The following is a 23,258-nucleotide window of genomic DNA, read 5'->3' on the forward strand; positions in this document are numbered from 1 at the left end:
ACAAATGGAACCTTATTGTAAAGTGCTACCAATTACTACTGATAGATATTTCTTCTATCTATTGATACTTGTGTTTTACGCTAGCATTTATTATTATTATTATTATTTTAAGATTTCTTATTTTTATAATATCAGACAGCCTTATTTTTTATCAATACCAAAGCACAGATTTCAACAGAAATGACAAAATAATAATAATAATAATAATAGATTAAGACCCTCTTTGTGTATATTTTCACAAGTAATAGTTAGTAATAAACAGTCAGTGGTCACAGTATAGCACACACATGTGCTAGCCATTTCAGAATGAACAAATAAAGTCTTTAGGCTTTCTTATATCTGTGAAATATTGAGTGTGTTTGTGTAGATTTGAGCCCACGCTACATGCCCCACTCTTATCTTTAGTCCTTCATCTGTTCTGGTGTGTTTGTTTGCCTGTGGTGATGGCTGGAGCTGTGGGAGCTCCATAGTCAGTTATCAGGGGCTCTATCTTGCTGACTCAATGGCCCCTGCCTGGTTAGGGGTCCCTGGCTATGTAAGAGAGCCACATTCCCTTCATCCTTTATTACAATCACTCATGAACAGAACGAAACACTGTTGATTTATTTAGTGGCATTTGAGCGTGCATTCCCCAAGTCTCTCTTAACCCAAATTAATTATCTTTGGAATCTGCTCATGCATTTCACCAAAAGAGTCATAACTTCTTCTCTGGAATGCACACAATGTGATGTGGTGTTGCACCATTTCGATTAAGAAGAGTTTAATATTTGGCTCAAGTTCCTAGGAGGAACATAATGTAGGAGGTTTTTTTAAGGCTTATTATAAATAATGAGAGGATTTTAATAAACACATAGTTTTTTTAATTCTATTATTGTTCTGTTGTTCATCAAAGACATCATAATCGAGTGCTTTGCTGTTTTGGTTAAAGATGTTCATGCTTTATTTCCTTTTAGGGTGGTTGTTGTAGCTAGGTATTACCTAGTTATATTATTATTATTATTATTATTATTATTATTATATTTTTTAATATTTACCATGGATATGCCATGTTTTTTTGTTTTTTTTTATGTACCATGGTAATAATAACATGGGATTATCTGAAGTACCTTCGAATACCCTGCAAATACTATAGTATAAGAAAATGGTAATCATTCAGTACCCTTTGCATATATCAAAGTACCTTGGTAATGCCATATAATACTATCACTGTATCATGTTACCACCACAATAGGTTTTTCTAATTATGTATTTTGAATTTCTTTTTTCTTTAGTTTTTCTTTTTTGGGATTTTTTATTGTAGATAGTGCAAATGGAAAGAAAGGGGAAATAGAATCAGGAAACATTGCAGGCCAGAATCAAATGCGTGTCACCTGCATGATCTCCATGTTTCAACAGGTCACAGGCATATGAGCTATCCTGGAGGACCTTTACTAGATTGTTTCTCATAATGCATACCACACTCATGGTTCTGAAAGTGGTCCAACCCAGTCTCCACAATGATCTAGCATCGCTATTCATGGATGCAGCAGAGAGAATGACATCAGATAGACTAATAGAGGAAATTATGTTTTGTTTAATCATTTGTGTATTTGTTGGTATATATGTGAGTGTGATCTGATGCTATATCTGATCCTGTATCTGGTTATGGTTCATGAACCCTACTGCTCATGTGATGACCTGGCATACTTCAACATTAGATTTTTACTCTCTAAATGACAGTCAATGGAAGGTAATTTCGAGCACATTTCTGGGAAAATGCAGAAATACTTTTCTATTGGCCTTTGCATCAGACACCAGACAATTAGCATATTTGGCTAATGTTACAGCTGTCAGAGGTTTAAGATGTTATCAGTGACACCTGTCAAAATTATAACAGCGCCAGTAGCGTTGTAGGGATAACTTGTATTGCTGGCATTCAGTCAAAAGAAAAGCTATTTGGCAACAAATATATTTCAATATTTCCCCTTCGTAGCTCTGAAATGTGTTTTCTTGCATTGTTTCTTGTATTAAAGTTGACTTAGATGTTAATGATTTTTTGGCTTTCACCAGATAATCATAGCCAACCAGATATTGACACTTTTTTATATGGGCCTATATTACACTTGATCCACATTTTTATCCAGAATGTATCATTTTAGTTACTCTAAAATAATTATGATTTATTGTAAGGTTACATAGTTATTCTGTTTAATGATAATGTATATAAAAAACACTTCAATATAACATGCTTTGAGTTGGTTCTAAAATTTATCCTAAATGTAGTAAAAATGTAGATGTGAAATTATTGATGAATCAACATTTGTGCATAAAAACATTTGCACGTGCAATGCACAAATATGTGAATATGCACTGTTAGTGAAATAAACCCATAATGTTAAATACAACCCATCCTTGAGCTCCTGATTAAAAAATAAAATGCTCTAAAATATTAGCCTAAAACATTGCCTACAGTAAATTAGGGGCTGGACAAAGCTTGCCACTTGAAACAAATGCAATTAATGTTTATTTTTGTTTTGTTGCACTTTAAGCATATTTACACATATTCTAATTAACTAGAATTCCACAGAGATTTTGAGTGTTCAATGGTTGTGGAGAATTTTTAGCCTCCAAAACCTCTTAATATATTTCAAATAGTTCAGATGTGGCAGTTGTTTGTGTTATCTGTAAACAAGATAAATTATATTTTATGCTATGGCTAAACAGACGCCCATCTATACCAGATTTACTTTGTCAAATGCCTCCCAATCCAATGTAGAAATCATGAGTTAATGATCATTTTATGTAAGTTTGAAATATGTTCCTTAAATTAATGCCACACCCAACCCATCTCCTCAAATCCCCTACCATTAATTTGGCCAAAATATGTAAATATGTGCCAAAACATATTTACAAGGCAGTAAAAAATTGATATGATTATCTTTTTGACTTGGTATGCCACAGGAATGCTTTCTGGGTCAGACGTTTCTTCAAACTTGTTGAAAATACTGAGAGTTTGATGACAGATGTAACTTAAAGAATAGTGAGTAAAAAGGAAATCTGTATTTGCTTTATGGGAGTTCCAGAATTTTTGTCAAAGCAAAGATGTATGAAATACCTTCAATTCCAGTGCTGGAACGCACTACTCATACTGCATTTGCACACTCTCATATAACCTGTCAGTGAATAATTTGTAATTTTCTCAGATGGTACTGACCTACTCCATCATGAGCTGCATAGAGGAAGTAGATACAGTCAGAGGCCAACTATTCTCAGAAAGACTGAAAGAGAAGACAGATTTCTGGGTAAGAGGCAAAGGGTATATTTTTTATTCAAATATTAGAAAGACAGAGAGAGAATGAGAAGGGGATATAAAAGCACAGCCTAAATATATATAATATATTAAAGGAATAGGTCACCCAAAAATGAAAATCATTGATGTAAAACTGGGCATGACATGTCATGATCTGCCATATTTGAATAGACGTGAACATGCATGACATTTGAGAACTACAGTGGAGAAAAAGATTATCAGTGAATAACAACATAAATTGTGGCCTTTTCTCACACAAAATTGACAAATGGCTTGGTATGGACTAAGTATGGATCACTCGTATGGTGCTTTATGTCATTTTGTGAGCTTGGCAGCCCCTGGTCAACATTCACTTTCAGTGTATGGTAAAGAGCAGCCTCAACATTCTGATAAATTTCTCCTATCATAAAAGGTTTGAAGCGACATGGAGAGGGTAAATGAAGATAGAATTTTCATTTTTGGGTGAACTATTCCTTTAAGTGGTACTAGAAAGAGAGCAAACAGGAAGTCAGGGTTGGTAAGCAGAAATAGATTAAATAGAGACAAACTGGCCATGCCTTGACTTGTTATTTTCAAAGAAAGAGGCAGAGGGAAGAAAGGATTGAAGAAAAATTAAAATAAAAGATTTAGATTTATGTGGCCAATGCAAAGCTCTTTGTAGCCTAAGGCCTCCATTTGCCTGATCTCTTGTGTATAGCTTACTCTCTCTATATCTCTCCCTCTCTCTCTCTCAACACACATGCTTACTGTCCGAGCGCAGTTACTCTGCTCCTCAGGGTGGACTCTCGGCATCTGAAGCTTTCTGATAAGGGCGGTGTCACCATCACCTTTAACCTTTGACCTTGAGGTCACAGACTAAGTGTTGTCCTGACAAGCAGCTCAGAGGGCCACCGCAGTGCAATGTCACCCCCAAGACGTGAACCCTATCAGGTGAACTTTGACATGTGACCTCAACGGTGCTGTAATGATGGGTTAATAATAGGGGCGATGGAGCAACCGAATGTAGTGCTGACACTATTTAATACACTAGTTTGTGTGTGTGTGTGTGTGTGTGTGTGCGTGCGTGTGTGAATGTTGTCAGCCAATAATGGTCATGTGTAAGTTGGGGAAAGACAGGAGGTTTCTAAAGCATTACTGAAGAACAGGCACTGCCAATGAGGTGCAATCTTATCTCAGCCATTTATAGAATGCATCTTGCTCATAAACCAAACACTTTGTCTATCTTAACACACACATAGTTCTTTTTACAATTTTACCAAAATTTCAGATGACTTAATAGGATAGTTCACCCAAAAATGTTAATTCTCTCATCGACTCATGTCATCCCAGAAGTGTATGACTTTTTTTGTTCTGCAGAACACAAAGTATATCGAAGATTTTTGAAGAATATCTTAGCTCTTTAGGTCCTCACAATGCTAGTGAAAGGGTACCAATATTTTGAAGCTCCAAAAGCACATAAAGGCAGCATAAAAGTAATCCATAAGATTCCAGTGGTTATATTTTTTGTCTTCAGAAGGAATGTGATAAGTGTGGGTGAGAAACAGATCAATATAGTGGCGAGGTTGTCAAGCTCCAAAATGAAAAAAGCATCATAAAATGATCCTAAAATCTATCCCTTCAAACTCAAACTGTATATTCCAAGTCTTCTGGAGCCATACGATAGCTTTGTGTGAAGCTCATACCAAAGATTGACCAGGATATTCAAAAATGCACCTTTTGTGTTCCACAGAAGTAGAAAAAAGTGACATAGGTTTGGAATGACATGAGGGTGAGGGTGAGGGTGATTCTAAATGAGGAAGAATTTTAATTTTCGGGGTGAAATATTCCTTTAAAAAAATACCCTAATTTGCTGGCAACTTTTATGATAACAATTGCTATATTGTGAATTTTTTTCTATATATTTCTCTTGATTTTCCTTTAGAATTGATGTACCTCAAAAGGTAATTTTGGAACTAACATGAGATGAACTGACAGTGAGTAGCAGCGGTTTAAATGCTGGATGCATACAAGTCAAACGTTATTAATAAAATTTTCGCATGTTGTTTTTTACTTATTTTATTATTTGTTTATGTTCACCATGGGTGCCTGTGTTTCTACATCATAATCATTAGAACATCTTGAATTACTCTACAAAGACATAAATGTTGCAGAGCCATTTTTCTTCCTTTGTTCAGGCCAGTCATACAACTCTTGCCCTTGTGCTGGGAATACAATGAATGAATGAATGAACATTACATTTATATTGCGCTTTTCTGACACTACACTCAAAGCGCTTTACACAGTGAAAAGAGGACTCTCCTCAACCACCAACAGTGTGCAGAATCCACCTGGATGATAAAACAATGCTCTTGTTTTATGTCGCCTGAAGATGGCTCTTCCGGCTTAGGGCTTGTTACAACCCGACTTATAAGGCCTCTGTTGTGTTTTGGAAAAGAAAAGAAAAACAGACCTATACTACAGAAACTTAATTCCAAGACTGCATTGTGAAAATCATGTGATGTCCATTTGGAATCAAGCATAGTTTTAGGCCGAGAAAATATGACATTGCAAATGGCAAATTAGTATTTGTTCTCTGTGGGTTGTGAAAAAAGGGTGTTTTCAGACACGTAGCTAATTTGATTAGTTTTTTTTTTGTTTTTAAAGGGGGAAGATAAAATTGTTACAATGTTGCATTTTCTTCTTTGTTCGGTTCGCTTTCACAAGGCAACATTTCAGAACAGACCAAAACTGTTAATAAATGTTAAATGTGCACTAATTGTCCCCTTATTGGTCAGAATGTTTGTGCTTTGTTCTGGGATTTAGATCATACATCAATACACCAGTTCAAACCTATGAGAAAGTTGTAACATTTTTCGAACATTGTTTATGCCATGCTTATGCAAAACGTCACCCGCATGGTACAGAATGTGCATTCAACTCAGAGGTTGTCCTGCAAATAAACATTACCCATCATTAGTGCATATTTCAAGGTCACAGAGCACTCTTTCTCTTTCTTTTGCATGCACACACATACATACAAAGTGCAGAAAGAGTGAAGCCACATAAAGATAAGATGAAAGATTTTATCTGACAAAAAGATTCTAACACCATCCTGTCTGTGTTTGTTCTGCCACTTTCCAAAAGACAGAAGCGATCATATTAAAATTGCCTCAGGAATTATTCAGCCACTCCTACTTTAAACGTGCAATCAAATTTAATACAATCGCTAAAAGCTATATTCACATTTTGATTATGAATTACATTGACATTCTGACCTGCAGATTCCTCTCCACAGATCCATCAGGTATGATCATAGTTTTTATAGAAATATTGTTGGCCTGTTTGGTCAGATGGTCTGTTCTTACCACAAGTGAACCGCTCCAGAGTTCATTTGCAATCGGATCGAGACTACCTCGTCCAAGTGGTCTCAGACAGATTGTTTTGCTGAGGATACGAGTGCAATTGCTGTGTTTATATATGCCTAAACTAACTGAACTGAGGGAGAAAATTAACCAAATTCTGAATTAAATGCTCCAAATGAGCCAATCAATAGAGTTTGGAACAAGTGAGGGAAAGGAAATTTGACAGAATTTAATTTTTTGTGTCAACTATTCCTTTAAAATGATATACACTCAAATGAGCTAAAGACAGTCAAATCAGTGGCCTAGAAAAGGCTGATTTTGTCTACATTGAGTTCACATGACCAGCCAAATAATTCACAATGTATCTTGTTAACCCAACTATTATCAGACACTTTTGGTTTCTGAACCAATTTATCATTGGTGACACTTATGGGATAGGAATCAATATAAAGTCCACTGTGAAACATAATAAAGAAATATTTAAAAAGTGAACCTTTAATTGAAAAAGAAAAGTCCTAGTAAAAAACTATAATTAAAAAATAAAAAAAATCCTCCAATTCAAAATTTCCAGCATGTGTCATTTTTTGTGATGCATCAGTGACAATATCATTGATCTACTCTCTATTGAAAAGATGGAGAAAATTATCTCAATGTTTCTCTCTTTCTCTGTGGCTCTTTTTCTCTATTTGGGAGTGGCTGATCATGCTTTGCGGTGGTTACTGCACAGCTCTAATGTCTTAGCTTGGGGTCAGTCACTCCAGATGTTCCTGGAATTCAATCTTTTAAGTGGGGGTCTAGATCACTAAAAGATGTTGTCATAGCTTCAAGACTGCATATGCATGGTATTAGCACTAAGTCTAACTCAGAGGTCTAGAATTCAACTAAATGGAGGAACTTTTAGATCTCCACGCATTCAATTGGTCTTCTATGGCTCCATAAAACTGCAGTTTTTGAACTTTAAGCCCACAGTCCTCAACTAGCTTACATTTTCAGAAGCCATCCGATGGTTTCGCTTCTCATCTCCCAGTCCACGTCAAACAACAACTGCTCACCAACTCCCCCACTAATACAAGAGGTCAGGGGAGCCAAGACCCTCAAATGTTTATCCACACCATGTCTTTGAGATGGCCTATGGGGGTGATATTGATTTGACTGCTTCAGAACTGCTTTGGTAGGTTTTCTGACATTTTGGAATTATGAAAACGACATTTCACTCACTGATATTTTATTGTTTTGCTCTGGAGACATTTCTGAGCTAGTAACAAATCAAGTTACATCTTTATCTTCTCTAAGTGTGAGACATAGCATTTGGACAGGCCATTTTTCTGTATAAGACACAGCTAATTGTTTTATAAAACCCCAGTGTCTCTCAGACCATGATGTAAAATGTGTCAGCACTCTGTGAGATAACATTTTTAAAGCTAGTCTGGAGAGGCGGAAAAATACCACAATAAGCCGGTGTACCTTAGGGCTGTCCACCCACTGGTGTGTTAGCCTAAGAATTAATAATATTAATCATAATCCAACTGTTTTAAGAAATTCAGCTCTGCTTGAAGTGTTGTGAGTAGATACCATTAATCCTTCACAAAAGAGTTCTAAGCCATTAACCAAACCAGTCAGCTCTGAGGTGAATCACATGATCATTACAAACTTTGATTCGAAGCAACAAAATATTTTAAAATCTGACAAGACTGTCGAAGGTATGAGACAAGACCCCCCTTTTTTCACAGCATGTTAAATACTGAAAGATTGATTATTACCAATATTAACAAATTAAATAAAAATGTAGCCTTCGAGTGTTTAAGTAACCATTGCTTAAAGTTTTCAAAGTAATTAATAAAAAGCCTGTAATGAAATAGAGTAATTAAATACAGAACCGAGAACCGTTTAAGTTTTAGCAGCAGCAATTAAGCATTAAAAAAGCAGTCTAACAAACTTGAAAAAGTAATTTAATGCAAAACTAAACTACCAAAATTATTATTCTGTGATTATTATACTGTACATTAATACTGATTCAATGCATTCAGAGTTTGACTGATAAGTCATTGAAATATATTGGGCATAAAACTACAAATGTTATCCAGCTATGGACATTGACTGCTTCTATTTTTCTTGTCAATATTGTTGTTTGAATAATATTAATGATAGGCCAATAACAAACAGCAGCAGGTATGTGAGGCTGCAACTGCACATCGCAGAGATCTGATCATTTGAGATCTAAGATTGTATGTCTGCTTCCACTCACGTAATAGTGTCGTCAAATAGCACTATAGACTGAGTCAGTTCTCGGTACTGCCAGTACTTTTAAAATCAGTGACTAATAAAGAAATTAACTCAGCAATGATTCCTCGGCACTGCATCCCAGTTTGGGAACCACTGATATAGACTACTTTTATGATGCTTCTATGGCCATTTTTGTCCTTACTGGAGTTTTACAGTCCCTGTTCACAATATCCTTTCATTATATGGAAAAGAGCATAGTGAACATTCCTTAACATTTTGTTTCAATGGAAGAAAAAATTTGATGGGGGTTTGGTTCGTCATTAAGGTAAGTGGATCAAGATAGAATTTTAGTTTTTCATATGAACAAATAACTGAGCATTACTGTTCAGCTATGTTCAGCACTATTTAGCTGCTCATGTGGCTAAGCAAATATTAGACATTAACATATCCAGACCAAAAAAAAACTCATACAAAAGCAACAGTTACAGGAAATACATGCTATTTCAGGCATATATAGTAACCTTCTAATTGGCAAAGTGAGAGAAAGAGAAAGTTTCAAACTAGTGGGTTTAGGAAAACATTTTCAGAGAATACAAAGAGTGGGCCGAAGCACCTGCGTCAACTTGCGTCATTCTTCTTTAATAAAATCCTCTTGCACATAATGTGTTTGTTTATTCTTCTTAGTCAATAGGATTCCATAGATTCCTCAAGAGTCCTCAGCCTGGCGTGGGCCACAAAATATTAAGATCCACATACACCTCCCGCAGAGAGAGAGAGAGAGAGAGAGAGAGAGAGAGAGAGAGAGAGAGAGAGGAACAGCGGCTCATAAAACGAACCAAAGAGGAATTGTCCGATTTTTAAAAGGAGCCAGGACAAATATGTTTGGCACGGTGCTAAAAGTCAATCTTCAATGATTCCCTCTGTGCCCCTTGGCAGCCCCACCCCTTAAGAAAATCCAAAAAATACCAAAACTCAAGGGTCCCACCCAACTCTCACTTCTAGTTAAAGAGGACCATTCATATGCCCTCAAGGAACCTAAAACCCCCAACACACATAAACACACATACCCACGTGCACACACACACACAGACTTTAAGGAAAATCACTTGCTTGTCTATGTACTATTGATAACCCTAAATGAGTTCCTGTGCCCTCACTCTCTCTTTTTGAGCATTTTGGAGTGAACTAGGTCAGGGGTGTTGGAAAATATATTAGCTGATTCTGTTGGCAGCACAAGACATGTTTTATCACCCAACCTCGTACAATTTGTCAGCTCCTGCCTGAAGCCCCACATTTTGTTATCTATTAACCACTACAGAAAAGACACAGGAAACCAGTGAAGTCTGACACACCAGACTAACATCCAAGGCATTATCAGGTGCTGTTCATGTTTCTAAAACAATCAATCAATATTCAACTTGCATGATGTCAAGTTGAGTTTCCAAATATTTCTTGTATCACAACTGGTTTTTCTTCCTTTCTGTGGTCTTGGTTGTTTTATGTTCAAAGACCTTTAGTAATTTTGTCTCATACTCAACTTGGACACACCATCCTGAGCGAAATTATATTGCTCAGAGATTGCTCTTTCACAGCTCAGAAGATTCGTTCTAAGTTGAAGCCTCCCTTGGTCAACCAGCTTCATCACCAAGACTATGCTGGCTTACCAGCATTTTTTGCTGATGAACATCATGACTATGCTGGTCCATGAACCAGAGCAGCATAAACCAGCTTGGGTCAGCATGAACATTCATACCGGTCTAAACTGGTCAGGAAATGCACTTTTCTTGTGTCCACATGGTTTGGACATGGCTGCTGGTGTCGCAATATGTTTCACCTGAGGAGAGAGTTGAGAGCAGGGTCAAAGGTAAGCTACGGTTAGCTGCTGGTGCAGTGTAATCCATTGACTTTTAGTGCAGAGACTCAGACCATATGCTGCCTCACCTGTAAGAGCTTTAGCCATCTGCTGTACCAAAAGTTCCCAGAATTCCCAGAAAGTGGAATTCAGCTTGTATTTCACAATTCTCTGACCACTTGGTTAATTTCCCTGCTTAAGCCCACCTAAGATGGTTTGCTGGTCTTGGCTAGTCTCCCAGCTAGGTCAGGCTGGTTTATTGGCTGTTTTTAAAGGGTTTTTGGACACTTTAGGATCCTTAATTTGTGCACTTTGGGCTAACCAGCTAGACCAGCAGAGAACCAGCTTGACTAGGCTAGGAGCCCTGCAGCAAACCATCCTAGGTTGGTCTCAGAATTTTATTTGTATAAATATGTAATATTAGTGGAAGTGACTCATACTCTGAAAACACTAGAGAGGTTTGACATTTACAGTTGAGCATTCTACACTGCCTAATTTTCACTGTGTACTTACAGCTGCCCTTTTGAGCCAAGTCTGAAAATTTGTACCAGCATGTGCATACTACTTTGTGGATATTTGCTTAAGCAATATTCGAAGATTTCTGCACCTGAGGCAAAATAGACTAATTGATGATTGTAGTAAGCTGACTGGAACATGCTTGGCAGACTCGTTCATACCTGTGCCAAGTTTACACAGAACTGGAGCAATATATTATTGTGCCAGTGATAGGAATCTGCACAATAATTCCAAAATCCAGTCAAATCCCAGCCATCCCATATGGGCGTACCATCTGTCTTGGTGATAGTCTGCCATATAACACCTAAAGCATGGCATCTGCTTTGAACACTATCTCACAAAAGAGCATTAGTCACACAAAATCTAGACAAAGATAAATTGGATGATACATTCCTTTATACAACTTACAACTGACTCCATTTTGGCTTATGTAGACCAAACAAACTGGAGATTGTTAATGTTGTGATTGTGAATCTATGTTTTATTGGCTCACTGACATTAACAAAATTTACAAAGGCAGTATACTGCTGAATTTTATCTGATAGATTGTTGCAGTCTTGAGTAAACAACAGGATATCCAGATCTCTGCTTGTTAGCTGCATCATTAGGGTGAGATTGTCATTCATTTGCCCCATATACTCTGTGCAAATGAAAAAGTGATGCCATATTTGCAGGGTTGGGAGGGTTACTTTTTAAAGTAGGTTTACACGTTTAAAATACATTCACTGATAAAACTAAATATCTTATGCAGAGTTGTTTCTAAAACAAGATCAATCAAATTGATCTTGTTTTAAGGATTTGTAGACATTGTTAAAGGAAAACAATACAAAAATTATCAAGATTACGATTTTTGCCCTAATATCAAAGGTCTTACTAGAAAAAAAAGAAATCATGATCATAAGTAACTGGTAACATATGCATGTAAAATGGCTAGAAATAGCATTTTAGTTTGGCGTAAAGCTGACAATTTACACAAGGTTTATTTCTATTTCTTCTGCTTCAGACTTACTTCAAACTTACTCCTCTGTCTGCTTGTATGAATGTAACATCTTAAGAAAGTGTTTCACCGCTGTTCAAATGCACTTTGGATCACATCATGTATATGTATAAATGTTTTCCATCTTAAAGGATTAAATATTAAATTAAACAAATGACATTAAAATGCAAAGTAATCTCTTCAGTATTCAATTGGTATTCTAATTACCAATGATTTAAATTGGAACTGTAGTGCAATACCGTTACTTATATTTTGTATTTTAAATACATATTCCCATTACCTTAATTTTGTTGCTCCCCAACCCTGCATATTTGTAGTTGTACAATAGTTTATTTATGTTTTTTAATAAAAAAAATACAAATTAAAACAAATCATTGGACTAGCTGTGTTCCAAGAGCCATGCACTGATAGTATTTTATCCTTCTTTCCAGTTAAAATATCTAAACTGCTGTTGCCTCAGTCCAATCACATACTCTGTTCCAGCCTGGGTGTTGCTTGGTGACCTTCAAAGCTTTATGCTATGGCTTCATGTGAAAGTATTTCTGTCAATGGAGAACAAATATACAAACCAACTGGCCAAATTTAATCTGAAACATAAGTTACTCGATATTAACTTCTTACAATCATCTTACAAAAAAATCACACTTACAATCATGCTGTTTTACTGAATATCAGTACAGCTTTGAATTGGCCGTAGACATGAGACCGCAGGCCTTTGGAATTTTCCAAGGATTACACTAGAGCCCGAAATATTCCTTTTTGTTAACTTCGAAGTCATTTTATTTATTTATTTTATTAGTCATGCAGAAGTATGCCAGTGGTTTCCTGACTAGACTTCTGTGTAGTATTTTTAACCATGGCTTTGAAACAGAGAAGCTCTCTTTTCAGAGAAGTCCTCTTTTAAAAACCATTATAGTTCACGCTGGAGTTTGTTTTTTGAACACCGACTATAAATTGACCGTGGCTTACGATCTACGGGTTAGAGGATATGTTCAGAATCATTAGGAAATGTAAAATCATATTTATCATGATTTAGCTTGGGGAGGCGAGCAGGGGTTGGAAAGGTATACCAGGCTCTCCTGTTTCAACTCTCCAAAGCCAAATTTCTTCATTAAACATCAATTATCTGAAAAAAAAAAACATGCCATGCTGATGACTGGAAGGTAACTCAAGCAGCTGAAAGTGTTGATGAGAATCTATATGAGGGCAGAACCACACATCTACAGTGAGAAAGATTGATGACAAGTTTTGGATTTGTAACAAAAGCCTAGCAAGAGAGAGATCCAAAAACTGCCCACGGTAATATGAGTTAAATAAAAGGAGACTAAGTCAATTAAACGGAGGAAAAGTAAACATTGCTGTGGCTACTTCATCACTTGTTCTCTTGTTGAACTCTATTCTTGATCTCTTTTCAGCCTCTTCCATGCACTCTTGCCCAAACACACACACACACACACACACACACACACACACACACACAAAATACATGATTGTCTCTGTCTGCCGTCTAAAGCAAACCATCTGTAACCTCCTCTCTTCATGTGTGACTAATTGAAAAAATATGAGCAATGATTTGAACACACTGTGTGCATGTGTTTCTGTATGTGTGTGTGTGTGTGTGTGTGTGTTAGTGCAAGGGTGTGCATGTGTTTGAAAGTGTTTGTTTCTGCACACACAAATGTCTGCACATTTGTTCATTTATTTTTAGGTTTGTAAATTATGTTACCACAGCATTATTCATAGAAAAACAGCAACACAAGCGAAACATCTGAACTTAAGCACTAGATATATTCCTTTATATATGAAAGTCATCCATGTTTGGAACAATATGAAGGCAAGTAAATCATGACAGAATTTTCATTTTTGGGTGAACTTTCCTTTTAAAATAAATGTTAACCTGATATACACTGTCCCTTAAAAAATCATTTAAATTTTAACTTAAAATCTTGATGTTAGAGTCTATGTGCATGGACATATTATCCATGAACTACCCTGATACTCAATTCCGGCCACAACATACAGTACATGCCATATATACTTCTACCCTTGGGTATTTAAAAACTTCAAATGAATTTTAGACTTTTTTGATGAGCACAAAATGCACTCAGTGTCACGGTCCTATCACTCCGTCAGTCTGGCTTTTTGTCTGACAGGACCGTGGCATCGTTGTCCCATGTCTGGTGTTTCGTTGTCTGTCTTTGATTGTGAGTGCACGGTTTTGGTTGTATTCCCTGCCGTGCGCTCTTCGGCCTGTCTTATTTCATGTTGGGAGCTTGGTGTCTGGATCCTGACTTCCTGTCTGGTACGGTTTCGTTCTGTGTCGGGATCCGGACACTCATGCTCCATGTCTGTCTGTTATTGACATGGGTGCATTGCATTTATGACATCTTGGCAGCATGCACTCACGTCAATTGTTTGTCTGTCTCTCGCAAACACAGGTGTGCATCGCGTTGCGTTGCGTACCTGGGTCGCGAGCTGTCTTCATGTTGTGCTGAGGTTCGGTCACTTCGATCTCAGGTGTAGGGTGTGTGTGTGTCCAAACTCTCGCACAGGTGTCCTGTCTTGCTTTTATCGCCTGTTGCGTGGCTTTGCCTCACGATGTCCGCACAGGTTTCATTTAGTGTGAGAATGTGTGGCATCTTTGCCGTTGCTAAGCATTCTCTCATCTTGTTTGTCAGTTGGTATGGGCATATATTGCACTATTGTCTTGGCGATGTGCGCTAATGCCATTCGGGTGTTTTGTTGTCTTGTTTTTTTTTCTGTATAGCCGTGTGCCTCTCTGTCTTATCCCGACTTCTTGTTTGCTTATTATTAGTTAATTTGCCTCACCTGTTCCTTGTTTACCAATTTGATTTCTCTCCCTGTTTTAGCCTCCTCGTATGTCCAGTGCCAGTTCATCTTGTGTGTATTCCAATCGGTCTTGTTCGTTGGTCTTGTTAATCAGTCTTGGTTCCTGTCTCGTGTCGGTCCTGTTTATCACCCCATCCCTACCCAGTCTGTTGGTCATGTATCCTATGCCCTGTTTTCCCTATCCCAGCCTGGAAACGCTTTTTTCCCCTTCGGGGTAGTTTATGTTTATTTTTTTCCTCATTGTGGGAGTTTGATTTTTTTTCCCTATATTTTTTGAATTCAATAAATTCCTTTTTTTAACTCTGCTATTAGGTCCTCCCTCTGCATTTGTGACACTCAAGTGGTTTGGTTTAACATTAGGTTCCTCTTTTTAGACTGAAGGTCATCTGGCAGACCTATGTTTGTCTTTAGGGGATAATGAGACGTTTGTTATCTTCAGCACCTCACATCCATTCCATCCATAAAGCAGCACATTTATTGTAGTCTCAAAGAGCCCTGTCAGTCTCATTGTGGGAAAACTATGCCGTTGGGCCAGCTGATACTGCTCAAGTCCCAGCCTTATATCCCAAGGAATGCGAGAACAAGAGATAAAAAAGAGAACCAAAGTGTGTCACAGATGGAACGTGTAAATGTGCATGTTCAGGGATGTTGGAGCTTAATTTTGACTCTCCCAGTCAAAGAAGAAAACAAAATAAGGGATCTACAGATCTGTCAGAGAGGTATAGATGAGCTTCAATCAAGTTGGCCAAGGGGAGAATGTGTCAGACATTTCCTGATTTCCTGCTAATTGAGGGCTTTCTTATGTATGGCTTCAGGGTTCAAGAGATGTTTTTGTCTATGTAGGTCTGTCTTTATGTAGAGGGATTATTCTACAAAGCACTGCTTTAACACAAAATGTAATTTAAACAAGCAGGACATAGATCAAGATGGTGCTTGGATCAACATTCTACATTGACTGGTCTTAAAGTGAATGCGGCAGAAGTTGTTGAAATTGGCAATTCAATCTGCTTCTGAAATTGGTCTACTTCGGCTTACTGAAGTTCGAACCAATGCCCCCATTGGCTGAAGCTGGAAATGATGTAGGCATGAGTGAGATCAAGTAAACTAAGTAGTGTATTTAGTTTAGTTTATCTTACATGAAGATTTGGAAGAAACATGTTGATTTCTTGTGTAATCATGTTGGACCTATACCTATCCCTAATTATGGCTGGGCATTATGGCCAAAAATCACAATATTTTTTTAATATCATTCGATATCGATATTTATCACAATCTACAGTACATTTCATACCATTAATGGGGGATGAAATGCATTCCACTTGTTTATGAGACCTCAAGAATGAATGTAAACATAACTTGTTTGTTAAGTAAACCCCAGAGGGTAAGCTACCAATAGGTGTGTGACCTGTTTCATCATCTTCAGCTGACCTTTGACTCCACTGAAACTTCTAGTGATGCTCCACACTCCAGCTCAGTAGGTGGCGGTAATGCACCATAAAATGGATTACCAACCGCCAATAAACCTCACAACAAGAAACACTTTCTTGCCTGTGACAGCGCTATTGATCATGAAACAACATTTAACTAAACACTGTAGTACATAAATAAACAGCGATGGTGTTGATGTCAGAGTTGCTGTTGTGTTCAGTCGATAGCTGTATTGCATCAACAGATCTGTCTTGTTCAGAACACAATTATATTATATTAGCCGAATAGCTAGCTAGCGGCTACCGAGCCTCAATACCATAACCGCAAGTCTATGTAGCCAATTTCTTGACTGTGATTCATTTAGCTAGTGTATAACTTTGCCAGAATGCTTGCATTTTTAGCGAGATGCACCTGATCCAATCGTCTAGATGTAGAACATAGAATAAATATAGAAAAATATATTTATCGTCAATATCTGACTTTTATTTTTCGATAATTTTTTTTTATTTTTTTTATCGCCCAGCCATATCCCTAATCCAAATTTTAACCACCAACGTACCCCTAAAATCAGAGGTGGTTCATGTTCCTAACACTAGCCCTAATACCCTGCAAAGTTCCATGCTGGTCTATGCTGGTTGGTGCTGGTTTGGTACTGGTCTAGCTTTTAGACTAGCATAGTCACCTTGATGCACCAGCAACACTTGTTTTCTCGAAGGTAAAGCTAAGGATACCATAACCCTAACCATAATATGTCCAACTTTGGAAAATTACATTAATCCTTGTTTTGATCATTTTGAGCCTTGCCATAAAATGCGACATTCTTGTTGTATGCCAGCATGTCATTGAATGAGTAGCATGAATGTATCTTTCTCTCTGACCTACTCTCCCTATAGAGTCTGTCACATGTTCTTAAAACAGATCTGCATCAGATCAACTAAAACTACCAGCAGAATGGTAAAAAGCATTAAAAGCATTGCACTAGCAAACTGAAAAGGAAACCAGAGTTTTTTTTTTTTGGTGTATGTATACTCATGTGCCAAGATATATTGTTCAAACACAAATTCAACTATATGAATTGTTAATCTGAATAATGTGTTTCTCCTACAAGCCTAAAAACAGAAAAACAAACACACATACATTTTCACATGCATTTTCTTCCATCCAGATATTAACTTCATTGAAATAGTAAGTAATCTGTGAGTGACCTAAAATAACTTTTTTCACACACAAGATTCAGCCACTGTTACCGCTAAACATATGTTGGCTTTTTTCTAGATGTGGATGTGTGATTGCAATACATATACATAAATCATCTTTCACATGCACACTAGCATGTACTGTCACCTTTTCAACCTCATCATGGGCAAATATTCCAAATCTCAGACTTCTCGAGTCCATGTTTCAGGGAGAGTCTATCTCAATCATTTCCCTCAGGGCCTCTCAGATTCTGGACAGCATCTGAGGAGAGCCAGAAGTCCTCCATCTCCACTCTGTGTATATATCTCCATAACAGCTGTGTACACTAATGCCTCTGATACTCGTAAGACTTTAGCTAATGGAAAAATCAGGAATGGGCTGGGGAACTGCCTAAGCATTTCAAACAAGCCAGTTATAAATTGCATTACCTTTTGAAAATGTGTAGAAATTCTGCAAAGTCAGCAATTCTATCATCAAGCAGCTGTACAAAATGATGGGCAGGAAATGTTTATGATAAAAATTGGCCTTATTGCTTTGATTACATTTTCAAATATCTGTTTCTGTCTGCCCTTATAAATAAATGAGAGTAGAATATAGAAATGAATAAATGTTACATAAATAATAATCTAGATTTTTACATTTTACAGTAATGTTTGCCTGTGCAAAAATTGCCACCACCATGCAAGGGTGTTATGAGTGCTTACCAAGGTTCTATATGTGGTTGCTAGGATGCTAATAGAGTGTTCTGGGTGGTTGCCAGGTGGCTGCTAACTGGAGCTCAACCATAAGTCTCTTTGATATTCTCATCAATAGATTTGGCTTGGTCCCTCCTTATGTAAATCTATGGGATTTTTCAGCTGCTGTCAATAACCAGCCAGGCAAAAAAAAAATAAATAAATAAATAAATGAATTAATTAATTCAGTTGTCTTGAAAAAATACTAACACACCTCTCCTCAATAACCCACACAATTTGAGATAACATTCATGCATGGTGCCTTGGCAGGTGGCAAAAATGAAAATTAACTCATCATTTACTCACTCCAATGCCATCCCAGATGTGTAAGACTTTCTTTCTTCTGCAGAAGTATATAAAGGCAGCGTTAAAGTAATCCATACAACTCCAGTGGTTAAATCCATATCTTCAGAAGTGATATGATGGGTGTTGGTGAAAAACAGATCAATATTTAAGTCCTTTTTAACTATAAATCTCACTTTCACATTCTTCTAGGTTTTGGTTTTACCAGTTTGCATTCTTCCTGCATTGCACAACCTACTGGTCAGGGATGAGAGTTTATGGCAGAAACGGACTTATATATGGATCACAAATAGAAGTACATCACAAACAGAAGTACATCAGCTTACTTACACAGCTTAAAAATGTGGCATGTAGAAATACACCAATCCTCTCTTGCTTAGTTCTATTTCTGATTGTTTGGAGATTGTTCTGGGTTATAAATAGCTGATAATAACAGTTCTATTCTTCTGTTGTTCCCCCTTTGTCTTACTTTGGGATTTAGTGGCCTATTGCAAATCAAAGACACACATTCATATTCATAAACCTGTTACCACAAAATCAAATAAAAATGGACGCCCAGACATAATTAATATAGTAATAAAGGTATGCCAGTTGTACACACACATAAACCCAGACTCTTTTGGCACTTTCTTTTGCTGCATTTTGGGAATATACAACTTTCAGGATCAAGTGAACTTTAGACAGTGCTAGGGTGGCGTCTCTTATATGCTCCTTTAATTTGCAATGTCAACCTGCTAAAAATAATGTCTAAAAATATAATTTCGGTTCAGGCCATATCCACTGTCCTTTATCGTGCGCCATGTTTTTTAACAGTCTGAATTTTTGCTAAAACCATGAGTGAAATTTTAGCTTAGTGATGCATTGTCCTGGCAAATGCGCACACAAAACAACCCTTGCAACCAACATTGGAGTTCACAGAACGTATTAGCTCCATTTTCTCAGACCATGAGTATTGGCCCATGCATAACATCTCCTGACAGTACAGTATTCAGTCAACGAGTTTGCCAATGCAAACTATAGAAATAATTCTCTCTAATTTTAAACTTTCTGGTAAGTGATGCAGACTCAAGCTTGGGTGTAAACACGTTTGCACTTTTGAATGCTTCAATTACAAATTTAAACAGAAGTGTTTTAAAAAATAAAGTTTTCTTAAATGAAAGACCATGAATGCAGTCAAAGCACTTAAAAGTCAAAACACTCATCATGCATTGCTGGCACTCATCATGCATTGCTAGAGAAGTTAATGGCTATCTGTGCAAACCAATACTCAATGAACAGTGCATACACTTTAAAACTCTACTCCAACACACATACAAAGTCGATGAGCTGTGACAGGGCTGGTGTGGTTTAGGGGTGTGTGTTTAAGAGGGTAAACTTCATCAACTTTAGTATGGTCTTGCATGCCCACATCCGCATACATAAACACAAATACACACCCATTAGCTTAATTTACGAATAGGAGGGTAAAAAATTATATGTGAAAAAGTTAAGATTAAAATGCAATTAATGAAGTATATAGAAAATGTTTGAGATTTGAAGTTAATAATACAAATAATAGCCTAATTACTATAATATACTAACAAGAAAGTTTGTACACAAAAGCAGACTATATATTGGGTGATATAAATTGTGTTTAGGAGAAAAATAATAGGATGGGCTAACATAAAAAATGACACGAGAAAAGAGTGATGAAAAATCTCTGAGTCAATGTCCAAATTTAGAAGCGATGGAAACAAAAGCTCCTATAAATCAGGATTTCACCCTCATTACTCTTCTTACTTTCATGTAGAACATCAACTTTCTCACTCTCACACATGCATCATCTGGATGTTACCATAGCAATGCTTCACCAAATATGAGACATGCTGAGTTGCTGGGTTTATGGAGAGTGAGGAAAAAGGGCAGAGAAATTCCACAAGTAAAGGCAATTTTCCCCAATGATGAATTTTTTTCCTGTTAAAATTTTCCCTTGTGAGTCAGACACTACACTATTTTACAGAGCCAGACAAGACTGATTACAAACTTAGGTTGTGTTCAGAATATCATACTTCCATACTATTTTTATTTTACAGCAATATACAGAGCATGTTATGCATTTATTATGTGTGAATATAATGTATCATGTAACAACAAAGTAGCATTCCACAGTTTTAAAGTTTTATTGCACCATGCCTTTTGTTTCACATACTATTTAATTTTTATATTAAAAAAGTATAAAGTATATACTTTGCAGTATACAGCAGTCAGCTATTCCATTCTGATCACAACCTAATTACAGTCATAAAACATCTACTGACCTCTGGAATACATGCATATTTTCTAGTGGTTTCCATTTAGGCTTTGGCATCATTTAATTGACCTGAAGGAGGTGAATGTGACTTTCTTTTGACTTATAAAGCAGGAAGCTTCAGAGAGGACCATAAGCTTGTTTGATCTCAATAAGAACTCCCTACACAATAGAAAGTCCTGCCCTGTGTGAAACGCTAGTTGCACTGATGTACGTGTGTGTGTGTGTGTGTGTGTGTGTGCGCGCGCGCAAAAGGCGAGGATCAGGGACGCCTGTTCACGCGGCTTGTTGGAATTACCATAGCAGAACGGTCCCATTGTCTTCCGTTTTCACAACATCATGTTCAACAATAGCTGCTTTCAAACAGCCAGTCTACTTAATGAAGACATCTAATGATATGCTAACGTCGCGCCCTTTTAATTACGGTTTAAAGTGGCTAAGTCCCATACAATGTAATGCGCTAAAATGAGCAGTAGTATATTCGAGTAAATCACTCTTACTTTTGGATCACGATGATTTGGACTTGACATGAAAAACAGAAAGAACAGGCTTCAGATTGAACTAAATGACCAAAGACAGTAAATTAAAATAGGCAAGGAGTTTGACCGATATATTTTTTATTATTATACTTTAAGAAGTAGGCCTATACATTTGTCGTTAATTTATTCACGTGATTTTTCGAATTTAATTAAAAATTCACAGGCTAATTTAAATGTTGCAAAACGCAAAATTGCAGCCACTACACTCGCAGGTTATTGTATCATGTCAGATATAAATTCATTCAGGAGCATCTGGAGTTGTTAAGTTGTTAATAATGTTTTTTTGTTCTTTTTTACCTGACATTCTCTAGCTCCAGTTAGCGTAGTTCGTGGTAGCTCCACCTCCCCGTCTAGAGCAGCGAACGAAAGCCCACCTGAGGCTGCCCTAGGCGGAGAGGTGGAGTCTTCCCTTTGCCGGCCATTCCTAAAGAGTGAATCAGTGTTCATTCACACACGGGCCAGTCCGTTCACGGGAGTTTCAAACACAGCTCTTTCCGGAGTGAGGAATTTCTGTTCCCTGAGCAGACAGGAAAATAAATCAGTCATGGATGTATATATTGCGTGTTGGTCTTTGGAGCTGCTATAATAATAATAATAATATTTTTTTTTATCATTAATATTATTTTAGTACGGATTGACTTTAAATGTAATATGCGAATTCAACTTTAATCGTGTTGGAATACTAAACGAGTTTCGCTGTAATGTTGGAATAAGACGAAGAGGACACGTGAAGCATAGGGCAGCAGGACTATCTTGACCAAAAACACAAACATGATCCTTACTCGTAAGTAAGCCTATCTATGTTTACTTTTCGTCGAAATGATTTTGACTCTTGTTTTTATGTTATGATGTTTTGTAATGTTGTAAAGTGAACATGGAATGTTATATGTAATGATTATAATGTTCCCATCTTAATACCGCTATTTTATTTATACCTTTGAAACAAATGTATATATATCTATCTCATGTTTAATGTTTAAGATTGATTGAAATTATTTTGGTGGCGCGTGAGATCTCACGCTCTACCGGCGCTCCAGGCTGTCAGAAACGTAATCTCCTCTCGCGCTCTCCAAGTCGTGTCTCGTCTCCATCGGTTTTTCAAGTCATATTTCACTCAATTCCGCGATTGTGGGCTTCGTCAGTGATGGTCTGCTGTTCTCTCCTGTTCTCTAAAAGCAGAGAGTTGATTGAGGTTTTTGCGATATCCTGGCATTACCAAAGAGAGCGATGAGAGCCCGCTTTTGACGATGAAGGAGAGTTCGTTTATCTTTCCACGTCTCGCGCCCTATAACTATATAGTTCGGCGCTACAAGAGAATTTCAGTCAGTCGTGAAATTGTTCTGAACAGTTGTCTCTTTTTATGTTTTCTATTTTGTATTATGCCTTGTCGTGAAACCGGTCGTGTAAAGTACGTGTTAGGTCTCTGCAACCTTTTGCTTCAAACACGGACCTTTTGACATGTTCAGAATAGAGATCTCTTTATTTTCTTGCACGCGAAAAAGACTGCAGTGTTTCAAAGAACGTATGTATGCTGATGTTGCTTGTGCGATCAGACTTCCCCCCTCTTTTTCTAAGTACAGGTTGATAAACTCAGGGTCATGTTAACTCCAGGTGATAAGCAGGTCAGTAAGGAGTCAAACGAAAGAATGCCATACTTAAATCACGTCACTTTGATGTTGATATAATACAAGCCCCACCTGAT

At 37.1% G+C, this 23,258-nt stretch overlaps 1 protein-coding gene across 2 annotated transcripts in view; it reads left to right on the top strand.

Moving 5' to 3' along the window:
- dlc1 (DLC1 Rho GTPase activating protein) overlaps positions 1–23,258 on the top strand; it is a 156,399-nt gene that overhangs the window by 102,102 nt on the left and 31,039 nt on the right. Inside the window, exon 1 of one of the 2 annotated variants that reach the window (XM_052127052.1) lies at positions 22,024–22,340. The exons of the other annotated variant lie outside the window; for it this stretch is intronic. Within the exon in view, the coding sequence (XP_051983012.1) occupies positions 22,328–22,340 (13 nt within the window). The 5' untranslated portion in view covers positions 22,024–22,327. Of the gene's footprint in view, positions 1–22,023; positions 22,341–23,258 lie in introns of those variants that run through there. 2 annotated transcript variants of the gene reach the window in all.

The sequence above is a fragment of the Xyrauchen texanus genome, chromosome 5 (assembly GCF_025860055.1).
Source record: "Xyrauchen texanus isolate HMW12.3.18 chromosome 5, RBS_HiC_50CHRs, whole genome shotgun sequence".
Classification (NCBI taxonomy): Eukaryota; Metazoa; Chordata; class Actinopteri; order Cypriniformes; family Catostomidae; genus Xyrauchen; species Xyrauchen texanus.